At 39.2% G+C, this 24,838-nt stretch overlaps 3 protein-coding genes and 1 long non-coding RNA gene across 8 annotated transcripts in view; 1 reads left to right on the top strand and 3 right to left on the bottom strand.

The window, feature by feature from the left end:
- Window positions 1-496, bottom strand: part of LOC119475599 (methyltransferase-like protein 27) — a 4,501-nt gene extending 4,005 nt beyond the window's left edge. Inside the window, exon 1 of the mRNA XM_037748458.1 lies at window positions 409-496. Coding sequence (XP_037604386.1) covers window positions 409-495 — 87 coding nt within the window. The 5' untranslated portion in view covers window position 496. The remainder of the gene's footprint in view (window positions 1-408) is intronic.
- The window catches only part of nf2b (neurofibromin 2b (merlin)), a 26,009-nt gene extending 1,171 nt beyond the window's left edge, over window positions 1-24,838 (top strand). Inside the window, exons 1-17 of one of the 3 annotated variants that reach the window (XM_037748455.1) lie at window positions 14,061-14,397; window positions 14,619-14,737; window positions 16,636-16,761; window positions 17,381-17,503; window positions 17,699-17,782; window positions 18,266-18,334; window positions 18,486-18,568; window positions 18,724-18,799; window positions 18,899-19,042; window positions 19,233-19,307; window positions 19,412-19,525; window positions 19,669-19,791; window positions 19,988-20,205; window positions 21,182-21,284; window positions 21,730-21,869; window positions 21,956-22,124; window positions 23,016-24,838. In XM_037748455.1, the coding sequence (XP_037604383.1) occupies window positions 14,648-14,737; window positions 16,636-16,761; window positions 17,381-17,503; window positions 17,699-17,782; window positions 18,266-18,334; window positions 18,486-18,568; window positions 18,724-18,799; window positions 18,899-19,042; window positions 19,233-19,307; window positions 19,412-19,525; window positions 19,669-19,791; window positions 19,988-20,205; window positions 21,182-21,284; window positions 21,730-21,869; window positions 21,956-22,124; window positions 23,016-23,063 (1,785 nt within the window). In that variant the 5' untranslated portion in view covers window positions 14,061-14,397; window positions 14,619-14,647 and the 3' untranslated portion in view covers window positions 23,064-24,838. Of the gene's footprint in view, window positions 1-14,060; window positions 14,398-14,618; window positions 14,738-16,635; window positions 16,762-17,380; window positions 17,504-17,698; window positions 17,783-18,265; window positions 18,335-18,485; window positions 18,569-18,723; window positions 18,800-18,898; window positions 19,043-19,232; window positions 19,308-19,411; window positions 19,526-19,668; window positions 19,792-19,987; window positions 20,206-21,181; window positions 21,285-21,729; window positions 21,870-21,955; window positions 22,125-23,015 lie in introns of those variants that run through there. The other 2 variants (XM_037748457.1, XM_037748456.1) reach the window with 2 other exon arrangements.
- Window positions 3,065-4,799, bottom strand: LOC119475601. Its single transcript, XR_005203829.1, has 3 exons — window positions 4,737-4,799; window positions 4,493-4,585; window positions 3,065-3,589 (listed from the first exon to the last, which is right to left on the bottom strand). It is a non-coding gene; the product is annotated as an uncharacterized LOC119475601 (long non-coding RNA).
- On the bottom strand, window positions 9,619-12,351 carry mettl27 (methyltransferase like 27). 3 transcript variants are annotated; one of them, XM_037748461.1, is made up of 7 exons: window positions 12,306-12,351; window positions 11,911-11,985; window positions 11,525-11,657; window positions 11,140-11,268; window positions 10,369-10,504; window positions 10,057-10,152; window positions 9,619-9,921 (listed from the first exon to the last, which is right to left on the bottom strand). In XM_037748461.1, the coding sequence occupies exons 3-7, from the start codon at window positions 11,642-11,644 to the stop codon at window positions 9,719-9,721; spliced, it is 684 nt and encodes a 227-aa protein (XP_037604389.1). In that variant the 5' UTR covers window positions 11,645-11,657; window positions 11,911-11,985; window positions 12,306-12,351; the 3' UTR covers window positions 9,619-9,718. The 3 variants fall into 3 exon arrangements, with proteins under 3 accessions (XP_037604389.1, XP_037604388.1, XP_037604390.1); XM_037748460.1 differs by lacking the exon at window positions 12,306-12,351 and having other exon boundaries at window positions 11,911-12,051; XM_037748462.1 differs by lacking the exon at window positions 12,306-12,351 and having other exon boundaries at window positions 10,057-10,149; window positions 11,911-12,051.

Here is a 24,838-nt window from a genome sequence, read left to right as displayed (position 1 = left end):
CATAAAATCAATAGATCCATCTCACACTAGATCATCTGGGCACATGAACACTCTTCTTGCACACTTCTCTTCATGTACTCTGCTTCTCTGCTGCTGATGTGTGCAGTGATCACCTCAGAGGTTCAGAGAATACTTACATTAAATAATTGTTATTAACCATTAAAAACTATCTTGTGTTTTAACGTACATGTGATTAAATTCATAACAGAGAATCATGTATTAAGTAATCAACAGAGTATAGTAGAAAGAAATGCCATTTTTTTAGCAAATCACTCAGTGGTAATGAAAATGTATTCTGAGTGTATGATACATTCACATCCTAAATCATAACACACGGCTCTCCCTACATGATAGTACATTTTCTTTTTACTTTTAATGATATTAAGTATCGGTATTGATTTCACCAACCTCTACTCTGATCTGACATGAAAGCTTTGTGTATATGTGTAGGCACCGGTACAGAGAGAAGAGGAGAGAAAGACTGTGTGCTGCCATAAATTACACCTTCATGTTTTACAACAGAACCATATCAGCCACCGATATACTGTGCATGTGTAATTGGTTTGTTAAACAGAATACAAAGAGAACTTACAACTTCAGATGTTTTCCTTTCTGGTTGCTCAGAATGAACGAAAACACAAAATCACACTATGATGAGAAAAAGAGAAAATTGTAAAAAAAAAAAAAAAAAAGACCTGAAAAATGAATACAAAATTAGTTGGATGACGATAATGATCAAAAGAAACAGGTGAAGTTAAAGTTCTACCAAGGGGCAGTTGTCTACAGAGTTACAGGATCATCCAGTCTGATGTGGAAGACAAGTCTTTGGGGTTTTGGGGTTTTCCTTAAACGAGGGCTGGGTTGTACAGAATCATGTCTTCTCTACCAATCAGATATCTCCTACCACACTGTCCACTATCACCTCATCATAGCTGTGAAAGCCAATAGCTAAGACTCAATTACTGGTGAGGAGAAGAGAGGGTGTACATTCCTGTATGTGCCTGAAGCAAACTTTAAAGGAACAGTTCAACACTTTTGGAATTTACTTTTTTTTTTTTTTCCAAGAGTGAGACGAGCTTAACATAAAGACTGGAGGCTGGGTGGCAAGCTTTGTGAAGTAGAGTCTCCATAGTCAGCCATTTAAAACACAAATCTACACTTATATATAGATATATCTATATATATATATATATATATAGATATATCTATATATACATACAGTATATAGTGTAGCACAGGTTTGGGAACCACTGAGTTACAGAAGTCAGGTTCAGTCATGTCAGCGGATCTGTGTATTAACTTTACAAGCTAGTCGGACCAAATCTGTGGTGCTGTTCTCTTAAAATACATTTTAAATTTAACATTACCAATACTGTATTTCCATATACAAATACACATAACTAATACAGATTAATTATAATGCATAACAAACTGAAGAAATACCAAACAAAAGACAACTTATCAAAAAAAACCAGATAATTTATATTATCTCTGTACTCACAAAGACAGAAACTGGCAGAAATTATTGATTTGTTTTTTTTTTTACATTTAATTGTTTATTTGCAATATAATCATATTACCTGACCTGCATGTGTTTGTAGTTTGGGAGGAAACCGGAGCACCCGGAGTAAACCCACATAGACCCGGGGAGAACATGCAAACTGCAAACAGTTGGAAACCAGCAGCTTGTTTCTGTGAGGCTGCAGTGATGATCACTGAGCCACTGTGCCGCCCTGGAAGAGGAGAGAGAAGGAGGGATGGATGTTGGGAGTGTTGAGGTGGAGGGTAAGAGGGTGGTGGGACTTTGGATGTTTGGAGGGGGTTTATTTGGAGGGGAGGTAGGGGTGAAAGGGAAAAGGGGGTGAGAGGTGTTAGGAAGGGAGAAAGGATGTGATTCTTTCTTCTCTCTCTTCAATCTCTCCTTCTCCTTCCTCATTTTCTTCTCGCTCCTCCTTTTTTCTCTCAATTCAGTATTTTCTCTTTGAAAGACTAAATCTGAAACAAATTTACAATCCATCAAGTTATAATTCTGAGCTGGTCACAGTCTGACTCCAAGATTTTTTGACCTTCTTGGCCTTCATCATGTGGAAGTGCAGACTTTCTTTCAAGAAGCGGACTTCCATTTTATTTTTCTCTCCATCTCCTTGCACTTGTCAAATTGTTTTTGAATGGCTCTTGCTGACTCTAAAGCCTTTAACGGACTTTCAATGTCATTTCTGGACATGAACAGTTGACATGAATATAGAGTCCATTTCGTTCAGCAGCTTCTTTTTTTCTTGCTCCTAGCTGAGCTCCTTGCTGACTGTCTGCTCCCTCAGAGCAGCAGTCAGCTCCTTGTTTTCTGATTTGAGGTCCAGAAGGACTCGTTGCAGGTATCTGCTGGTCCACCGTCTCAGCTGGGTTGTTCTGGTCTGGACCATGTTGTTGTCCAGAATCCTCACGCTGCACTTGTCCAAGTGACTGAAAGACACAAATATTCATACAGTGTTGTTAAGTAAAAATACCGTACTAACTTTGGGTACACAGAAAGAGAGGTCATCTTTCACCTTTTTCCTTATTCACACATTTGAATAAACTGCAGCCATTTATATCTGCTGTTAAAGACAACAGTGGCTGAATAAAGTTGCTTTTACATAAACACACTAATATATCTTCAATTTATCACAGAGGTCTAACCAAATTCAGCCTTACACCACAGAACAAAGTTATGCAGCACTGTACTTCATGCTATACTATCTTCAGACAGAGAGCTTTTCAATCATGGGCAATACGTTTTCCCTGATATTAACTTTCCTAAGATAAACAAATTACAGGAGATGTTAACTAGCACAAAATAAAATAAATGATAATAACATTAAAATAGGAAAATAGTTTTAAAAATGGTTTCTTACTGAGAAAATCTCACCTTGTGTCTCGAGTTTTGTTATCCTGAAAAAAAATTGTAATTCACCTATAGACTGCACTACAGTGACACTGTAACTGGCCAAACCTCAGTGGTAAAAGGCCTGACGCATGATTTACCATCAAATAATTTTAATAAAAATTACAGCATACATCAAATGCATTTTGTTTGGCAATTGTATTTGACACATTTTCAAATACCAACAGTAAATAATGTTTTCAGCATGCTATATCACACATTACACATGCTTATTTGGGAAAACTATACAGGCAATACTATCTATTGTAAATTATTAGTGCATGTTCCTCTATCACATTCACATCAGTGTCAGTCAGTAAGAGACCGTCAAAAGAAAAGTCCTGAAAACTTGACATTTGAAGTGCAGTTATTTGAGTATGTTGTATCTCGTTACATATTTTGTTGTCTACATTTGCTGGTCTGACATACAGTATGTAATGACACATCTCTGTGGTGCATCATGCTACAGTTTCTTGTAGAGGTACACATAACCAGATGAATAGTTGTCCCCTGCCGCTGCTGAAACTCCTTTCACCCAGTTTTCCACCTCAGTGACAGCTACACGACTCCAGAGCCCCTCGTCCTGCATCTGCTCCAGTTCACGCTCCAGGGCAGTTATGTACTCCAGATTGTCAGCGCTATGTCTGCACGTCATACAAACATAGCCACCTAGAAGGAACAGGTTGTGGCGGTACTGAGTTCCCCAGACTTTAGTTGTTCAGTCAGAAGACTGAAAAACAGTTCCCATCCACATAATAATATAAAATAACATGCCTTCTTAATAATAATAATAATGAACAAATGCCTCTTCAATAATGAACAAATGCCTCTATAATAACAAACAATTAAGGAAACTGAAATATTGGTTTGTGTTTTTCCTTTTACCCTCCTTTAAAGTTTTCCCAAATAAAATACACTAAAAGAAATGGGTATAAAGGGTTTCATTGAAAATCAACAAATGAATAGAATACAAAAATACAGCCTGCAGGCGTTAGGCTATCGTAAGGCAAGCCAGCTGTTGCACAAATAGCACCTAATCGTCCCAGTGCAGGTAACCCAATTGGTTGGCACTTAACTTGTTTCCCCAACTAGGAGTCAACACTCTCAACAAACAAAACACAAAGATCACAGAATCCCAAAAGGGCCCAAAACAGACCAGAGTTTCTGGTAAAGCTGATAACACATGTTGCATTGAGTGAAGGAGAGATCAGAATGACACTGGGTGTGCAGTTTCCCTCCTCTTTTAAGCCCTACAGAAAGGGCGTCGTTACACCCTGATTGGCCAAGAGGGGAATGCACCAAGCTGCTCTCAACTATCATTTAAGAGCCAGTCCCCACACCCTGTGCAACAGGTGAACTGAATAACCCTCTAATCACTCAGCAACTCAACCAAAAAAACACCAGGGAAAAGGGAAACAACAGCAAGCACCAGAGAATTGGCAGCTGCCACAAGGTGACAGTGAGTAAATGGCTACGTATGTCAAAATGAATAGATAACACCTACATAGAATAAAATTACAACTTAGTATGACACATGCAATATGGGTTGAAGCCCCCACCACAGTATTTTACCTGGTTTGCAGGCGATGCACAGCTCTCTGACCACGCTTACAGGAACGAGTTCCACACTCAGTGCTCCACATATCACAACCACATCAAACGCGTCTGCAGGAGGAAGTGAAGAGTCAGTGAACACAATAATTAACAACACAAACACCTTTCAAATTATCCACTGCTTTGCCAAAATAGTAATTTTATTCATTGTTAATATATAAAGTATAAAACATGTACTAGGTTTTTGACATGATTACACTACCTTTTTGGACAGGTAGCGACTGTTCTACCAAAATGCATTGCTTGAGGTCTTGGTACAGCCCAACACTCAACAAAGGAATAAAGCACATTTCATTCACAACTGTTCATTTAAAAGGCCTCTTTCAACTTTAGGGGCAAAACCATTTAGCAGTAGAATAGTACTTTCTAGAAGACAGGGTTGCTTGGAGCCCATTGGTAAGAAAGATCTACTCTCTACTCATTTTGACTCAGATATGTTTGTAAAAATAGTCTTTACCAAGATCCCATGTGGTTCCCCTCATATACTTTAATTTGTAAAGGAATACATGTTATGACTGAGATACAAAAAAGCACAACAAACCTTAATCATGCTGTTCAAGATGGATCAGGGATTTTAATAATCATCTTTTATTTTGTTTGGGAGTCTGAAACACCCCACATAACTCTTACTTCATACACAAGGACTGATAGCTAAACTAAACTTCAGTGTTTAAACTGACATGAGAATGAGAAGATAATGAATGAAATATGAGGTGAACTGTGTTTGAGTAGAACACGTTATTAACGAGTGTTTTGTGGTATCAATGATTCAAAAGAGCCTAAAATGTTACCCACCTGATCGTACTTCTCTGCCCAGGTGTCGTAGTGGGCCATTTTATCGCTTATGGTAGTCGCATCGTGAAATGATGAAAAGTCTTCTTTTACAGTTTTATACGTTCTTTGCGTTGATGCCATGACTCCCTCGATCTGATGAGATAAGGAAACAAAAGTTAGGGAAGGGAGGACATTCAGAGGACAAACCAGAGAAGAGTGAGAGAGCGAGTGGAGACCAGGAAAGAACTAATGAACTTGTCACTGTTTGCGTCCAGGAAGGAATAAGAGAGGTTCAGCAGAGATGTCGACCAGGGGCTGAATTCTACCTTCACCTCACAAGGTACTTGAGCAACAAGATGGGAGCAGTGTCCACAATAAACCCCCATGATGCATGGTTCTGTACTGGCCTAGGGAGGTGGGATAGGGGTTGGGGGGGACCACTGTGTTTCAGAGGTCAGGCTCAATGGTGTCAGTTGGTCTAATGTGTATTGACTTAACAAGCTAGTCGGACCAGATCTGTGGTGCTGTTCTCTTAAAATACATTTTCAATTTAACATTACCAATACTGTATTTCCATATATAAAATACACATAACTAATACTGATAGATATAATGCATAACAAACTGAAGAAATACCAAACAAAAGCCAACTTACCAAAAAAAAAACTAACCTCTACCCACTCCCCTCTCTCTTCCTCAACTATTTGGTTCAGCTTAAGAAGGTAATTGACATCAGCTGGACTCCTGTGGCTGCTTTTTCACATATGCACTCCATGAAAACACGCCCCCCAAAGTAGACGTCAAAGATCTGGAAGTGCTGTGAAGAAACCTACAGAGCGAGAGTAGAAAATGAAAAACAGTAACTGATTTATGTAGATTCACATGACCACACGTGTTCATGTGACCTGCAGTATATTTACCTGTAGCTGGATTATAAGCATTGCCAATGTTGGTAAAGACCTTGCTGTATTTCAGTATAATTTCTGAGTTGTGTGGTTCAGCATATCCTGCATCAGTCAGAGCTGTATAAAAGACCACCTTTGGTCTCTGTGTTAACACAAACAAATATGGAGTTTATGCAGAGTAGCGCAAACAGTGTCAAACATTAACAACAAACCAGTTTGTACTGGAATTCTCTCTCTGCAGCAGCTCACACGTGCACCTTGGTGATTATCAGCTCAGATTTCAGTTCATTCACCAGGCTCTCACCAGGTAGTGGTAGAGTTCAACTGTCTTATATAGTCTCCAAACTTCAGTTGGTTGAACAAATGAGAAAAACAAGTTTGATAGTTTGATTCAAGGCCTCAGATGATTAAATATGATCTCTGTGCAGGTGGGAAAATACAACAAACATGTTACTAGGATACCCTCTCATGCAGTCACAGCTGTGTGACACACACAGAAAATCACTCCGAGAAAACACACTCATCCTAATGTTGAGGCCTGTGGGAAATGACATTTTAGAACATTTTAGATTTCATAATCAATGTATTGATTTGGTGATGCTTATGTGATCCTCTGTGTTTAAGTTGTGAGGCAGTCAGAGGAGAGTCACCTGTACTGAGGAAGTCTTGAATCAACCTCGTCATGAGGCCAGCTGTTGTTCTTTTGTTTACCTGATACTATATATAAGGCAAGGCACTGAAGTCCAGTCAGAGAACAACCACACTGAATGCGTCTTCTCTCCATGCTGCATGAAGTAAAGAGATCTGATTCATCACACAGAGTCTGTAACTTCCAAGAGAACTAGCAACTCTCAATATTTTAGAAGAATTGCATCCGCAGGCCTTTTAGTGTGACTGTGGGTAATCTGATTAAATTAATCTCTGTCTCACTATACTTATCTCATTATCTCTGATATATTATAAATTAATATAAATCTGCCCTCTGTTAGAACATTGTGATAGTCTGTTACATCTTATATTATGATTGTTTATATTAGAAATTATTCGTTAATTCACTGAAGCCCACAGAAAGTTAATATCTGGTCTCTTGAGCCCTCTGGTGGTAGACAAAATACTTTAACTTAGTTTGGACAATACAAAGGTCCTTCAGGTTGCTCAACTATTATCAGGGGTGATATAATCATACATTCACTAGATATGAGGTAGAAACCCTCTTGTAGCATTTGAGGTTTTTTTTATAGTACTTTGGTTATGTTTTTCATCATATGCTTTAAATACATTTTTATGGATTAGACTTCAATTTGACATTAGATTATATTCTGGTTATCAGTGTAAAAACATTGAACAATAAAACATGAAAAAGTACGTCTTACACTAGAAAGTCTTCTGACTGTAGTTTCGTGTTGTTGAACACATCATAATTATCTTCCACTACGTTATTTTGATGCAGATCCAAATGCAGGTAGACTAACACATTTAGAGGACTGCGTTGCCTTGATGGCGGTGTAGCTCTCCTGTTGATGTTTGGATGTTTTCTTAAAGTATATTCACTGCTAATCTTCATGCGTACAGTCTTGACAGTGTGACATGTCTAACATGCAAATACATAATTCTTCAAGCCCACATCCTCTCACTGAAAAGTCAGATGGTTTGTGCAAATGCTTTGATGTAGAACTAAACTTTGTGTTTCACAGTGTTTTTTTTTATTCAATTGAATATACAGTATTTTCCCAATCCAATTTCATGTGTACCAACAGTTATTATTTCAAGTAATTGTTTCAAGCCCATACCTTCTCACTCAAGTACTCCAACATCTGTGCAAATTGTACAGACTCTAAAAACACTTCAGATTGTGTTTAAGTGAAAATCGACCCTCATTCTACCAACCTATTAAACATACAAGGACTACCGACTGGAGTCCCTGAATAAACTACTGTAAGAAACAACCATAATAGCAAAATGTTAACTTAATTCTTCTCAAAATGTTTTAGTTATGTAATTAATGTCATCTGAAGAAAAATAAACAGATATAATATTATATTTTTTTTAGGAAAGTTACAGTTAATTTGCATATGTGTAAAACAAAAATAAACAGAGCACAAGCAAGTCTGTGTCTGTCTCCTTCAAAGTGACTGACACAGAGTGCCCTTACCCCCATGATAGTGTGTGATACTTTAAATTAGGACCCATGGCAAACATTTGATCCATCTATTCTATTTTATCTATTTAAAGTGCATAGGCTGCAAATGGGTGCTTCAAAAAGCACTAATTAAACACAAAACAATGACACAAAGTCATTCGGTACAAATTGATAAAGTCGTGAAAAATTGGAATAATAGAATAAAGCACCTGTGACCTATGATAAAAAGTAGACCTCTGAGGTCTGCAGGGATCCCAGTTGGTAGGATGAAGGTTAAAGGTCATCTTCAATATACAGAAAGGCTGAGGAGAGGAGATTTGGGTAAAGGAGTGGAGGAAGTGGGGATGTTAGGAAGGGAGGAAGGATGTTAGTCCTTCTCTCCTCTCCTTTAGTGTTGTTTTTTACTTAGCCATTCAAACCCTTTTTCAATTATAAAGATGTGTTGCTTTAATGGCTTTAAATAGAAAATGAGTGGCCTAAGTAGTATATGACCCCCTTGTTATCTGAATCTTTCTGCTGACTTACAGTACAAAGTGCACAATTCATATTCATACAAATTAAACTGGCTTGTTTTGATTAATGTGTGGCAGATTATAATGCATTAAAGACAGTAAACAGACATAAGTTACACCTTCGTTTATCACACGGTTCTCATGTTTATGCAATCATTTCCTATTAGGAACACTACTGCATATCCACAAGACACTGTTCAACTGTAGGACTTTGAAGTGTTTTTTTCAGATACCAAGTTTACTGGTATTTGAAAAAACATTTCAGATTTCTTGACGAGCCAGGCTTTGTGTACTGGAAATATACCCTGAAGACTTTGGTGTAACTCTGCAGCAGTCACTGCTCTTTGACTTTGAATTTTCACAAGCCAGGAGGATAATTGCACAGATGTGGACGAACACGAATATACCTTCTATTGGAGTGTGGATAAAGGAACTGGCAGCCTGTCTAGCTTCGGAGAGACTGACTTATATTGTAAAAAGGAAAGACAAAAACTTTGCTCGCTTGTGGAGCCCCTATCTGGAGTTTTTGGAAACTCCTAATTCTGAATGATTCAAAACTGTCTGGAAACTATGCACTGCTGTGATTTTTTTCAATTCAATAAATTCCAATAAAGAAGAATGAATATTGTTTAACGTGAAATTGAAACATTTAGTCATGAAAATGTCAAGTTTTACATTTTTATCTGCGAATGAAGCTTTGCATCTTTAACTTCGGGTCTGTAACAGACTGACAATGTCAAAAAATCCAGACACTTTCTTTTTGAAGTGTATAGTGATTTATTAAAATATTTTGTATCTTCTTGAGTTGTTTTGTACCTTTGCTGGTGTCACATCCACACTGTCGTGCAATGTGCTATAGTTTCTTATAGAGGTACACGACACCAGTTATGTAGCCCTCCTCCTGCTCTGACACCGCTCTCTCCCAGTCTTCCACCTCAGTGACCTCTGCACAACACCAGAGCCCTTCGTCCTCCATCTGCTTCAGCTCATGCTCCAGGGCGGCTTTGTATTCCACATTGTCACGGTTACTTCTGGTTGTCATGCAAACGTAGCCTCCTAGCGGAAACAGGCGATAGTGCAGTGGTGTTTGTGAGAGATCAAAAACTCACCTACAGTGAGGAGATACTTCTTTACAACCAAGGATCAGAACTGCATTTGAGGCAGCATCAAACCAAAAGAACATATCCTCACCTGGTTTGGTGGACTTGCACAACTGTCTGACAGCACAAACTGGGACCTGACCGTCACTCAGCGCTCCAACGATCACAACCACATCAAATAAACCTGCAGGAGGTGGAGGAGTGGAGAAGATAAGAGAGTTTACAGTAACACTGATAATATTTAATAGCCATAATCACATGCAAGATAAAAGTTTAGAAGTTCAAGAAGAGTTTTTTTCTTTTCAAAATAAGTTTATAACGTCAGCTACTGTAACCCACCCTGCTTGAGGATTGATCACAGTGATGAATGACCCATGTGAAATCATTTAAACCATTAAATTACCCCACTGGACAGGTAGCGGCTCCTCTCCCAGCATGGACTGCTTCAGGTTCTGGTACAACCCGGTCTCTTTGGCCAACTCCAACATAGCCTCGCTTCCATCAATACCCACAAAATGTCCAAATCCATGTCTCCTCATCTGTACAACAGAGAGACAGTAGGCTGTTTATCAGTCATACTGGTCATATCGATTAAACATAGAAACTAATAACTGAGAGTGACAGGATCTTTGCCATGAAGGGAAAGGTTTTAAATAAAAGTTTGGATCCAAACATGGTGAATGGGTCCAACAAACACAAGGTTTTCATCCAGGAGACCGTTGTTTGTGTCCCATGTTCACAACGTTCAGTTTCATTTTCACTGTCAAAACGTAGTAGTTTTAAGCCCAACCACGTTGTTCTTTCCGAGACCTAACTATAGTGGTTTTGTTGCCTAAATCTAAAGTGACGTCAAGGGTAACTATAGTGGTTTTGATGCCAAAAATAAAGTGACGCCAAGGGTGGTGACAAAGCGGCGGTATGTGACGACATGGGATGAGAACATGTTGAATATATGCAAGGAGAGGGGAGAGGAGATTCACTGGAAATACTTCTAAACTGAAACAGACCAGACAACAACACATAAGTCATATTTTACAGAATGGAATATTTTTAGTTACTCTTGTTACTCTGAGAAAAACAGAAAAAAGGCTATTTTTAAATATTAAATTATGTATTACTGCGTCAAGAGTGTAAGTAAGCAGCTTTTTTTTGTTTTTTTATCTCGTGAGTTTACCTGTTTGGCCACCAGTCCTGTACCACAGGCCACATCCAACACTACAGCTGCTCCACGATCACCCCTGAAATGGGAAGCGACGCTGTTTGCTGCATGACTTGGTGCACTGTAGTCCAGAACAGCCACATCCTACTCAAACCAGGTTTAAGAAAGAACAAAAGGACAACATGAGCATTGTAAAACTACATTTGGCTAGATATAAAGAAAATATAAGCCAGTTTTAATTGTGTAAAATACACAGAGAGCTTTGTAATGATAATGACTACATTACTGTTTTCAATCAGACATGTTTCACTTCATTTCTGCACAATAATATCAGTTAAACCCAGCCTATAATTTAACTGGACAAAAAAATGTGCCAGTATTTTCAGTTCAGTCATCTCACCTGATCATAGTTCTCTGCCCAGGAGTTGTAGAAGTTGATCTTTTCTGCTGATGTGGTGCTTTCATGAGCTGATAAGATAGTCGCTTTCACACTTTCATATGTGTTAGTGACAGCTGCCATTATATACACAAACCTGTTCAAGGAAAGATTACAGTCCTAGGCAAGTGATGATAATGACAGATATCAGAACATTCATTATAGATTGTAAGTTTAAAGTGTGAATGGAAATTATAGCTCAGTACTAAACACTGTGTAACTACTACACTGGAAGACACTGTTGAGTTCAGTTAATGCAATCAGTAAATAGCAATAACTTATTTTAAATTGCACTGTTTGAGAGCCTGTCTGACCTCCCCTATGGTTATAACATATACAGCTATGGTTACCTTCAGTAGCCTTGCTTGTTGTTGTTTTTTTCTGGCAGTTTCTTCTTCAATAAGTATCAAGTTGGCTCCCATCAGCTGTTTCCCAGACATAACAGAACATTAGACCACACACTTGTTTTTACTAGGAGCAAATAACCAGGAAGTAATACCAGTATGGTTTTGTGGTACAGCGTTCCCTCAGTGAAGTCTGTCAGGGGAAAGTAATACCAGTGTGGTTTTGTGTTACAGAATTCCCTCAGTAAAGTCTGTCAGGGGAAAGAAAGATTACACTAACATGCTATTTTAGTAGCTCTGTAACATCGATAACACTTCAATTTAACTGTAAGTATAAGATTTCACTTTGCTAGGCGTAATATATATATATATTTTAAATTAATTAAGACTTTGATTCTCACAAATCGTCGTTTTGATCACATGAGGTTGGCACGGGTTACCATGGTTATACGTCTCCAGCCCACGTGTTACCATAGTTACACGCTCCAGCCTGCAAGGAGGCTTCCAGGAAGTAACGACATTAAAATTCCTGCTCGGTGCGGTAAATACATACAACTGTTTATTCGTACAAAAGCATGTTGAACTATAGTACACATATTGAGTATTTAGTGCATAGTATGTGGTTTCGGACGGCACTTTTTTGCCAACACAATTGATTGCCTTCTTACGTACGTTTTTGTTACTTTCATGTACTTTACAAGCAGCATACTATCTAACCCCATCTGCCCTAAAACGCCTGTAAAATGCAATATTTCCGACAGCCATTGAAGGCGGCATTAATCTTTTCCAAATTCGTGCGCATGCGCAGTAGCACTATCCCAGGATGCAGTTCGTGCTCCCACCTGTAGGGCTGCGAGGCGTCAAAACAAGAATCTCTTCTGGAAAGTAGTGATGGGAATTTAGGCTCTTTTTAGTGAGCCGGTTCATTTGGCTCAGCTCACCAAGAAGAGCCGTCTCTTTCGGCTCCCAAACGGCTCTTCGTTTTACCACTTCTGCCTTTTATAATTCAGCCAAATTTAGCGCTGTTTTGACCTATGATTAGTATGTGTGCACATATATCACTTAAATTATTCAATATAATTATACTAAACCTTATAATTTCCAGAATATCATAACTTTACATGCTGCTTCGTTTCCGACTGTCACTCATCTTTTCTGCTATTCGCGCGCCGCACTCCTCTCTCTTTCTTTCTCTCCTCCTCTTCCTCCTGCTCTGTACCTGTAGACCGCGCGGAGAAGATCCAATCATTCTGTCTGGAATTGAAGTGAGTGTTTGTAACTTTTTACACGCATAAATCTACCGAGGCGGTTTCCCATGCACCCTCGCATGTGGCTACGCTGTTCAGACTTCCTGCGGACGCGTACCATCAGACTTCAACACAAACTACACGGAAGCACCAAAACCTCAAAGTTATATCTAGTGAAGCCCGTCTTGCAAAACAGTGTCAACTCTTCCTGCTCCAGCCCCCCGACCACGGCCAGAAGACAAAGGGGAGACTGTAGCTTTGGTCTCCAGGGCCGGAGTCTCTGCTCCTCTGCCTGTTTGCCTTCAATCACACACAGCGCGCGTCCTCGCGCTCCACTCTTACGTGCATGCGCGCTCACTACACACTGCAGGAGACTTCGTAGCTCTGAGAATATGTAGTTAATGTACAGTGGACGTTTGTGCAGAAATAAATGCTGCAGCTCCTCCAGACCAACAGAGGTTTTTCGTGTCTTGTGAAGTGACGGGGCTCCGCAGCGAGAAATTTTATCGTCTCCGACCGGGTGCCGGTGTCTCCCTGTTCCTGGCGTGTTCGGGAGGCTGAAGAATTAAAAGCCAACACTAGGATCAGATCTAAATCATGTTCATGGAGAGACCTTCATCTGGTCAGCTAACATTACTGCCAAACAGGTGAAATATAGAGTGATATTGTGGTTTTAGCTGACGTGTGTTGCCTCACTGTTTTGAGCGATGCTCGTTCATGTCTATTTAGAGTGAGCAAGCGAGAGCCCAACGCTGACTTTCGTTGACTTAACGGCCACAGGTGTCGCTGTTAACAAGCAATTTCTGAAAGTTACAAACAGTCCCTTTAAGTAAAGAAAAAAAAAAAAAAAAAAAAGCGGCTCTCGGACGGGAGACGGCTCTTATCGTTCACTTAAAAGAGCCGGCTCAATAAACCGGCTCGTTCGCGACCGACACATCATTACTGGAAAGTCCTCCTGATATTTAACAGCAAGCTAACCAGCTAAAGCACGCAGCTACCGATAACGTTAGCGAAGTTGTTTCCAACTTGAAATAACTTTTAATAGTAAATCTGTTCTGTACGTTTCATTATGGAGATCTCTCAGAAGTTCCGCTCTTTCTACAACTTATTCTGGTTGGTTTTCGTGGTATAACTGGCTGGGAAGCTAACGCTAGCTAACTTAGCATTGGTTGGACTCCCACAACAACAAGAGAAAAGCCTCTTCTGAGCCTCGTTGGACGGCAGGAGTTTGTCACTTCACTCGCTGGTAATGGGCCTCATCCACATCTCAGCTGCATGTTGTGTTATTTAACAAAGAAGTAACTGGTGTTTTCTTCCTGTTAAAACTGCTTAAAATAGCGAATTTCCATCTCCAATAACACTTTAACATAGCAGAAGCGTGGCTTGAATCGCTCCAAAAGTTAATTACATTCAACTTTTCCGTCTTAGTTATCCTTCTTATCGCTTCAAAATACTTCTTTTCCACAGGTTTCTTTTGACAGCAACACCCTCCCAAAATGTCCATCCTAGGATTAAAGAAGAAACAGCCAAAGACCTTCAAAGTCAAAGTTGTCACCATGGATGCAGAGATGGAGTTCAGCTGTGAGGTAAGATAAGATAAGTTAAGATAAGATAAGATAAGGTAAGATAAGATAAGATAAGATAAGATAAGGTACAACTTTATTAATCCCGAAGGAAATTCTTGTGCCAGAGATTGCTCAAAAATACAACAAAATTACAACAAATTCAACTGTTTAAATTACAATTGTATATAAAAAAAGTACTATTTCTAGCACCAGTGCCTAATAGAATAACAATTAAGTAAGATACATTTAGTAAAATGAGTAAATAAGATAAGTCAAATAAAAAAGGTAAAGTAAGCTAACAAACAGAAAAGTAAGTAGTTGGACATTAATATTGCACACAATGAACAGTGATATTGCACATGACAATGTAAAAAGTAGTATTGCACATGATATTGATATTATATTTGTACTCAGTGTCCGGTGTTTTCAGCTGTCCTTCCTGCAGAAGGGGATCAAGGATCAACCTTTTAGTCTGAGAGTATGATTTATTTACCTCTGTATTATTTCCATGTCCAGCTTGATTTATAAACATATATCGTATGCATGCATTTGTATGTTTAACCATTTATTGGCTCACATTAAATTCTTGGACAAGCTCACTAAAGAATGGCCCTGAAACATACTTGCATATTAAATAATATTTGTTTATGCACAAGTCGTGATGTGCAGATTTTTTTCAGATGCCTTTGCATCAGTTTTGAATTTCTAGCACCTGTGCAGAAAGAAGACAAGAGTTGAGCATGTTTCCTCATATACACAACCATGCATTGTTCCCATCTAAAACACACACACACACACACCTACTGAAAGATGTCATACAAATTCCTTGAAATAGCATCAGTCGGGGTTTCCCCCAGGAAATTGTTTAGCAGACGTAGTAAGCTGCCCAGATCCTGGTGCATCTCGTCTAATAATAGAAAATGACAGTCTATACCAGGTGGTCTCAAACTTTTTGGGGCCAGGGACCCCTTACAGGGGAGAACATTTTTCAAGGACCCCCTCTTAATCACAACACAGATTAAGCATATTTTTTTTTTTACCAAAACACGTCAAACCTGATTTATAGTGATAAACAGAAACACATTTCGATTTGAATCATGTTAAGATAAGATAATCAGCGTAAATATGCAATGTTATTTAACATTATTACCACTGATACACCTTTAAACAGAGGGTGATTTTATTCAAATTGCATTTGTACTCAACTTGACAGCATGTATAGCCTATATTTTAAGTAATTGATCTTAAAAACTTTAAGGTATAGTCCTAATAAATCCAGACATTTAAACTTACCAGTCTAAAGCTGACTTTCAGAAAGTGCTTCAACTTAAAAATAATGAACTTATTGCTGTGTGTTACAATCATATCAGTTTCTATTGGCCTAAAGCTAACGTGTGTGGGAGTAATGGACACAATATGCCTGTTTTATTGGTGCAAATGGTCCCAATCTGTAGATCTGCACTTTTTAATGATACAACACAATTTTAATATTTACTGTATAACAAATTACTTCGCGGACCCCCTGACACAGTTCCACGGACCCCACTTAGAGAATCACTGGTCTAAACGATCGTTACACTCATTAAATATGTGGCATTTGTTGTGTATAATAGTGCCTCTGCTTTCTGCTGATATAGTGTATTAATGTTTATTATGTTAGAGAAGGTTGTCTTTATTTCAGGCAAGTTGGCCCACCTCCGCTATAAAATAGTGAAGAATCCCTCATATATTTGTCACATCAAAGTTTTACCATTAAGATTAGAGTGATACTCTATTTTATACAAAGAGAGCATGAGTTATTAGTTTATATTTAGGTTGCTTTTAACAGTTACTGGAAATAGTTACAGAACAGCAGCTGCAAAACAACACATTTGCTGTCAGCATCTTAACTCACTGGTCTCTTTTATCACTTTTCTCAGGTGAAGTGGAAAGGTAAAGACCTGTTTGACCTGGTGTGTCGTACCGTTGGTTTGAGGGAGACCTGGTTCTTTGGACTCCGGTACACCGTAAAGGACACGTACGCCTGGCTGAAACCAGAGAAACGGGTGAGTGAAGGAGTGAACCTGTGAAGGTCAAAGTGGTTGAAGACGATTCAAAAACAACACATGACTTGAACAATATGCCAGGCGGCATTAAAATGTTTTGCACAATCAAGATGATTTATATGTGTTACCCAAAATTTGAGGCTAATCTGGGCGATGGGGCTGCAACTAACAATCATTTTTTTATTATCAGATAATTTATTATTTTTCAGTTAAACAATTGTTCAGTCTACAAAATGTTAAAACATACCAAAAAATACCCATCACAATTTCCCAGAGTCCAAGGAGACATCTTTAAATGGCCTTCTTTAAATTGGCAAACACTCCAAAACCAAAAGATATAAAGTTAAAAGTTACATAAAACAGCAAATCCTCAAATCAGAGAGGCCGCAACGAGCTAATGTGTCTCATTTTTGCTTGATAAATTACTGGAATTCATTGATTATTTAAATTATTGATGAATTATAAGTCGACCAATTAAGCAATTGATTGCCTAACTGTTTAGTGTGCTGCTAGAAAGTAATTACACAGACATCAATCAGGACATTCCAGCTTTAGTGAGAGTTTGGACTAATAAATATATCATTGTGCACTTTTCCTCTACTGTTTATTTTTCATCAAGGTCTTGGACCAGGAGGTTCCCAAGGACTCTCCCATAACATTTCATTTCCTGGCTAAATTCTTCCCAGAAAAAGTAGAAGAAGAGCTGGTCCAAGACATAACTCAGCACCTCTTCTTCTTACAGGTAATCTAACCGATAACATTTCTTGTAAAAAATAACCTCTGGCCTCATCGTTTTTGTATAAACACTTGGAGATTTTTGGTGTCGGTTTTATTCGTATATGTAGATAGAATTCGTCTCCATGTTTTAGAAAACTGAATGAAAAATGTTTAATTGGTTTAATAGATGTTCATACATGTCTTTTAAATTCTTGTATAGGTGAAAAAACAGATATTGGATGAAGAAATATTCTGTTCCCCTGAAGCGTCCGTTCTGTTGGCATCATATGCTGTCCAGGCCAAGGTAAGAAATCCACGCAAGGTTAACGGTCCCGTACTGTCATTTGCTGTCTGACACTTTTGAATTTAGTCCAATATTGAGGGAGAACGCTGCAGCCGCCAGCCGCTAAACAAGCTGTAATGTAATAATTTGGGGCAACCTGGTACGTCAGTTTATGTCCACTAAAAGTGCTTTTCTAAAATCAAATGTTTTGATCAGCTTTATGCAAAGAAGCTTTTCTGTGTATGGACACAACAGCACAGATGGGGCAAATTCACAAGATCAACAAGTATAAAAAATATATTTCTTCCTTTTGAGTGCTGATTTTTGTTCTCAAAAGAACACAGCAGATTTATGTAATGGTGCAAAAAAAGTTTAATTTTCAGTTAAACTTTTACATATACTATATGCTTTAAGTTTTGCTATAAATGTGCAACAGTAACATCCACATTTCTTTCTGGTTCTTCTCTTGTTTTTCCAACGTCTTCCCCTCAATCTCAATCACAGTATGGGGACTATGACCCAAACTTTCACAAGCCGGGCTTCCTGGCACAAGATGAGCTTTTGCCAAAAAGAGTAAGTGTACAGTATTATGTGCATATTGTTGTTCACTTGTAGTACTTGTCTGCTTGGTGTGCTTTTATTTGTTACAGTAGTTAGCCTGTGTTTTTGTGCTTGTGTGTGTACCTGCAGTATATAATGTTTTTTTCCTGTGTCTATATCGCAGGTTTTGATGCAATATCAAATGACAGCTGACATGTGGGAGGAGAAGATCACAGCTTGGTACGCAGAGCACAGAGGCATCGCCAGGTAGGACTGACCCTGGAGGGCTTCTGAGATCCAGCATGTTAAGAGAAATTAACCCCTCTACAAAAGGTGTAGTCCTGGATTCTGTCGTTGAAGTGTGATTAATGTACCATGCTTTGATATGCCTTCTCTTCCTTATTTCTACACCGTCCACACAGAGACGAGGCTGAGATGGAATACTTAAAAATTGCTCAGGACCTTGAGATGTACGGCGTCAGCTACTTTGCCATTACAGTGAGTGTGGATTACTGTGTCTTGGTATGCTACTGTGAAAAAAATGTCACCTTAAATATTACCGTCATGTTGGTTTACATTCCCGTTTTGCATTGACAGCAAAATAAGAGGGACACAGACCTGTTACTCGGAGTGGATGCTCAGGGTCTTCACATCTACAGCCCCAACAGCAAACTCAACCCGAACAAATCCTTTCCTTGGAGCGGCATCCGCAACATCTCTTACAGCGAAAAGGAGGTAAATGCAAGAAGTGGACTCCGGTCTTCCTTCAGTCAGGACATTCTGCGTTTTTCTGTCCCACTGCTGTCACTGTGGAAGAAGTGGGAAAATGGATGTAATATCTTGTGGCAACAACGTTATGGGTTGTTTTAATTGGATTTAAATGTGCCAGTAGTACAGAAGAACTGAACGTTTTACTTTTCCCATGTTGCAGTTCACAATCAAACCCCTGGATAAGAAGAAAGATGTTTTCAAGTTCTACTCATCTCAACTGCGCGTCAACAAGCTGGTTGGTTTACCTCTTTGTCCATGTAAATGTTCAACCATAACACAGTCAGATGAGAGTTACGTGAAGTAAGATATTGCTGGTTTGTATCGCTTGTGTCTTTTTAGATCCTGCAGTTGTGCATCGGTAACCACGATCTCTTCATGAGGAGGAGGAAGGTGGACTCCATTGAAGTGCAGCAGATGAAGGCTCAGGCGAAAGAGGAGAAGGCCCGCAAGAAGGTCAGTGCTCTCTCAGCTCCACTGGAGCAGTTTGTATACCAGAGCAGACGTATGTATACGTATGGATACTACAGTCATAGCTATCATCAATGATCATGGTCGATTATCTTAACTTTAATAGAGTTTCTTGGCCTCCCTTATAGATGGAACGTCAGATCCTGGCACGGGAAAAACAGATGAGGGAGGAAGCGGAACGGGCAAAAGAAGAGATGGAACGAAGACTTTTCCAGCTGCAGGACGAGGCACGACTGGCCAACGAGGCACTGGTGAGAGCTTCATCCTTGACATGAGATAATTGTTGAATGTTCCAGACTTTGGTGAGCTCCGGTTGGGCAACAAGCTTTACACAGCCCGATTTAGTTACACAGCCCGATGTCTCCATCATGCTAAGCCCTAGACTCCTCCACAATTTCTTTAGTTTGTAAGAAATGATTTTGAAATGGCGCAATGCATTTTCTCCAGCTACGATCTGAGGAGACGGCGGACCTGCTTGCAGAGAAGGCCCAGATTGCTGAGGAGGAGGCCAAGCTGTTGGCCCACAAGGCCGCAGAATCTGAGCAGGACAGGCAGAGGTTAGAGGTCACCGCCATGAAGACCAAGGAGGAGAAAAGGCTGATGGAGCAGAAGATGAGGGAGGCGGAGCAGCTGGCTGTCAAACTGGTTGAGCAGTCGGAGAGGAGGTCTGGAATCATATCCACCCGTGTCGCTTACTGTTTTAGTTATTACTTCACTTACAGCTTTTCTATATGCATTATATTTATCTTATTTTTCAATAAAAAGACATCAATATTCAACGTTAATTAAATCTACCCCTTTATCCAGAATAAGGGAAAAATACATACAGTGTTCTGCTTATAATAATCCCAAGTGCTTAATAACTAGGGCCGTTAATCGATTCAAATATTTAATCGCATGATTGTCCATAATCGCGATTAATTGCAAATTAAATCACACATTATCTGTTTAAAATGTACCTTAAAGGGAGATTTGTCAAGTATTTAATACTCTTATCAACATGGAAGTGGGCAAATATGCAGCTTTATGCAAATGTATGTATATATTTATTATTGGAAATCAATTAACAACACAAAACAATGACAAATATTGTTCAGAAACCCTCAGGTACTGCATTTAGCATAAAAAAATATGCTCAAATCATAACATGGCAAACTGCAGCCCAACAGGCAACAACAGCTGTCAGTGTGTCAGTGTGCTGACTTGACTATGACTTGCCCCAAACTGCATGTGATTATCATAAAGTGGGCATGTCTGTAAAGGGGAGACTCGTGGGTACCCATAGAACCCATTTTCATTCACATATCTGGAGGTCTGAGGTCAAGGGACCCCTTTTGAAGATGGCCATGTCAGTTTTTCCTCACCTAAATTTAGTGTAAGTTTGGAGCGTTATTTAGCGTTCTTCTTGACAAGCTAGTATGACATGGTTTTAGGTTTTCTAGTTTCATATGATCCCAATATCTTTACTCTAGCTTTAAAACTGAGCCCGCTACAACCTCAAAACTGCGTCAATGCGTTAAAGAACTTAGTGGCGTTAAAACAAATTTGTGTTAACGCGTTGTTATTTTGCGTTGACTTTGACAGCCCTAAAAAATGAAATGTCTTCCATCAGCCTTGAACTAACCAAACTTCTGGTTCCAGGTTGAAGGAGGCAGATCACCTGAAACAGGACCTGACCGAGGCAAAAGACGCTGAGCGGAGAGCCAAACAGAAGCTGCTGGAGATCACCAAAACAACATACCCTGTACGGTGATGCCACTGCTGCTCATGTGCTCTTTGTGATGCCTTTGTTATTTCTTTTTATGCAGCTTCTTTGTGTTTAGAAGGTTGTTATTGAATATCTCTGAAATATCATTTCATTAGCTAAAGCCATTGAATAACTGCTGTGCTTTAATGGTAATTTACATTAGATACTTCTACAGTATGAATCCCCAATCTGTGATGGAGTTACTCAACACCCAACAAGAAAATATAAGCATGAATGTAATGTGCACTGTGAAGTGTTTTTTATTATGGGTTGGATTTAGTTTGATAGGAATAGTTGGCTTTCATTTGTCGTCTCTCGGAATAAGAGCCGTCACAAAGTAGTTACAGTACAATAAAAAATATATCATGTGCATAAAGATAAGCTTCTTATCACTTTCAATTTTTGCCATTGTGTAACTACTTACTTGACATCTGTCTTCCAGCTCATAGCAGCCTACTCTGCTCCCCCTGCTCCCCCCGCTCCTCCTGAAGCAGCCGACTTCGCCTACGAATCGGCATCCACGCGCCTCGACTTCAAGGACTCCGACATGAAAAGGCTGTCTATGGAGATCGAGAGAGAGAGGTGACTTTAAATCCCATGCAGCAACACTCTAGAGTGACAGTTCAGATGTGCTTGTGTATTATATATCTTGTCGTGCATTATTGCAGGCTGGAGTACATGGAGAAGAGTAAACACCTGCAGGACCAGCTGAAGGAACTGAAGACGGAGATCGAGTCTCTGAAGCTGGAGGAGCAGCAGCAACAGGCTGGCGTCTACAGCCTCCGCAATGAGGCGAGGGGATACGTCCAAGAGCCCGTCTACATACCTCACAGCAACGTACGTATGATCACTTCAAATGATCTTCTTCTTTGTATTATTATTAATTTTATTGTTGCTTGGTTACCTGCCAGAATGTCTAATAGCGTGAATAAACCAGTGAATCCAGCTAATACTCTTAAGCCCCGTTTCCACCGTAGGAACTTTCCCCCAGAACTAAGAACCTTTAGAGGAAGTGTTTGCATTTCGACCGCAGGGACCAGGGTTTAAATTAAGTTCTGGGGACATTTTCCAGGTACCTTTTACCCCAGAAAAGGCCCTAGTCAGGGGTAGTACTTTCTGAAAGTACCAGAACTTTCAGGGTGGAGTTTGCAGGGATGATGAAACACACACGGCACCGCTGCTTCAAAAGTATCACTTCATTCATAAAACAACGAAGTACTCTAGAATCGATTTAGGGCCGTTTTAAGACGAGGGGAAAGAATTTCTCCTTGTTCGATAAAAGTAAAATTAGGCTCTGCTGTTGGCCTCCCGACTCATTTAAAAAAAAAAAAAAGACAGAGAAAAAGAGAGAGAGAGAGATCGTGTGTGTGAGCTGAGAGGGCGAGCGGTAGAAAAGAATAATCTTCTACTCAAAGCATAATGGGAACTGTAGTGCCAAAAACATTCGTCCCTAATGTAAATAAGAAAGTGTCAAAATCCAGGGTTTCTTTTGACAGTACTAAGATGTTGAATATCCCATCATAATGGTTCTTGTATACAGGAGAACAAACATTCTTCTCTATACTTTAATAAGAAACAGCCACAGTAGTAGTAGTAATTGCATCAATAGTAATATTTACATAACTGCACACATGCTTACCATCTTTGAGTTTCTTTGATTACATTTCTTTGCACGGATTTCGGCCACCTCTGCTCTCTCAAACTGCTCATGCTCGTCTTGTTTTGCAGCGAAACTCTGCGTACATGAATCAGATGGCCTTCTTTGAAGAAGTGTGATCCAAGTCCTGCAAGATGAGGAAGGAGGGCACCAGCTGTTGTGACTCCAGCGCTTTCTCAAAATGTATTAATCCTTTACCTGGCTGAAACTAACAGACCAGACACTCACATACAACAACCCACTGTGTGCTTTGGAAAGACTTTCAATCCATCCTCAACAACAAGCAGCCACTAGTTTGGCTGCCTGCACAGGTTGTCATGTTAGGTTGAACCACCTGCTACACCACAGCGCCTTCCACATTTCTTTTTATATATATAATGAACACATTAATGTGTGTATCTAACACTGATTCAGGACATGGTGCTGAAGATGGATGTATGAACGAGTTGCGGATGTTTTTTTTTTTTTGTGGTTTTAAGGGATACTTAGTTGTAAGATGGTCAGATATAATATCATAACTTAAAGTTACACATTAATGCCTTAACATTTTGGGATAGGGATTAAGGTTAACATTTGACACAAATCGGCTTTAGGCAAAGTTTCTGCATCGGATGTAATTAGGTAAGTGATCTTTTCAGGCTGAGGGAAATTCTGAAAAGTTCTAAATATCCTTAAGACTCTGTAAATATGGTCATATTCTTTCAAACCAGCAAAGTGTTTCTCAAACTTGGCTTTTGAAAATAGTACAAAGAAACCCAAATGCCCAAATTTCAGATTAAACATTCACAAAGCTATTGTTTAATGCAGCTTTGAACACTAAAAATACACTAAGACAACTCTTGATCAATGACGTGTAATGTGAAAATCAACATGGTTTATCTTGCGCACGAGTCATTTCTAAAAGTAGTGATTGCAACTCACAGAAAAGTCCAAGTCTGACACGCAGACGTGTGCAGGGACAGTGACACTCCATACAAATTGTTAAATGCTGTGTTTGATCTTTGTTTCGGTCTTTCACTTGTGTTTGTTTGCGGTTTCTGTTTCTTGGTTCATGAACTGCCTTTACTGATAGTGCCTTTTATTGTTTTAATAGAAATGTAGTATACAGTTACAAGCTTGAGCTCTGCCATTTCAAGTTTTTATATTTTGTACTCTAGACTGTTGATGTGCCTTGAACTTTATTTTTTACGGTCATGATTTGAGTTACTACGGTTTTATTTGCTTTCACTGTGCTCATGTGTCTTAGCATTAGGTTTACTTTAAGTTTGGGGTTGATGTCGTACCCTGACTGATTTACCGTATAGCAGATTCATGTCTTTCCCTGTTTTCCTTTTTTTCCCCCCCTCAGCTTATGTACTTCTCAGGGTTACTGTTGGAGACAATCACTGCAGGAATCTAATTGTTTTTTTCCCCTGAGATAAACAGTACAATATCCATTAATGTTTACCTTCTTGAACAGGCTATTTTTCTTTTAACTTGGTTAAGTCCGATAGTAGTTCACATGGTAAAGATTTTTGACAGCACTGCATTTCACAAATATAGAGGTGGGTAACCTGAGTGAACTTTTATTCTACTACACTCCTCATTACATCCTCAAAAAGGGAGAGGCAGGATGCCAAATGTACTGCCAGAGATTCTGCATATTTTTTTATTTGGACCGGCCTGTTAGACTGACTTCATTTATGGACTGAACGGTAACAAATTATTGGTTCATTGTTGCCCTCATGATTGGGTTACAAATGAGTATGGCTAACATTGATCTTGTGTAAATGATATTATGTCAAATTTCCCAAGTGGAAGTGTTTTGTTTTTTTCCATCAACACATTGCTTAAAGTGCTTCAATTTGCATCTTTGACTTTATTTATTTGTGCTATAAATCCTTAAATAACATCA

This window comes from Sebastes umbrosus, chromosome 17, assembly GCF_015220745.1.
Source record: "Sebastes umbrosus isolate fSebUmb1 chromosome 17, fSebUmb1.pri, whole genome shotgun sequence".
NCBI classification, from domain to species: domain Eukaryota; kingdom Metazoa; phylum Chordata; class Actinopteri; order Perciformes; family Sebastidae; genus Sebastes; species Sebastes umbrosus.
This window is presented reverse-complemented; position numbering and strand designations above follow the sequence as displayed.

Bases quoted from the DNA above. Each gene is read 5' to 3' on its own strand.
- mettl27 (XM_037748461.1), bottom strand. From the start codon at position 11,644: ATGGCAGCTGTCACTAACACATATGAAAGTGTGAAAGCGACTATCTTA. The intron at 10,505-11,139 runs GTAAACTCACGA...TCTGTTGTACAG, and splicing joins CAGGACTGGTGGCCAAACAG to ATGAGGAGACATGGATTTGG. The intron at 9,922-10,056 runs GTGAGGATATGT...TGTTTCCGCTAG, and splicing joins GTGCAAGTCCACCAAACCAG to GAGGCTACGTTTGCATGACA.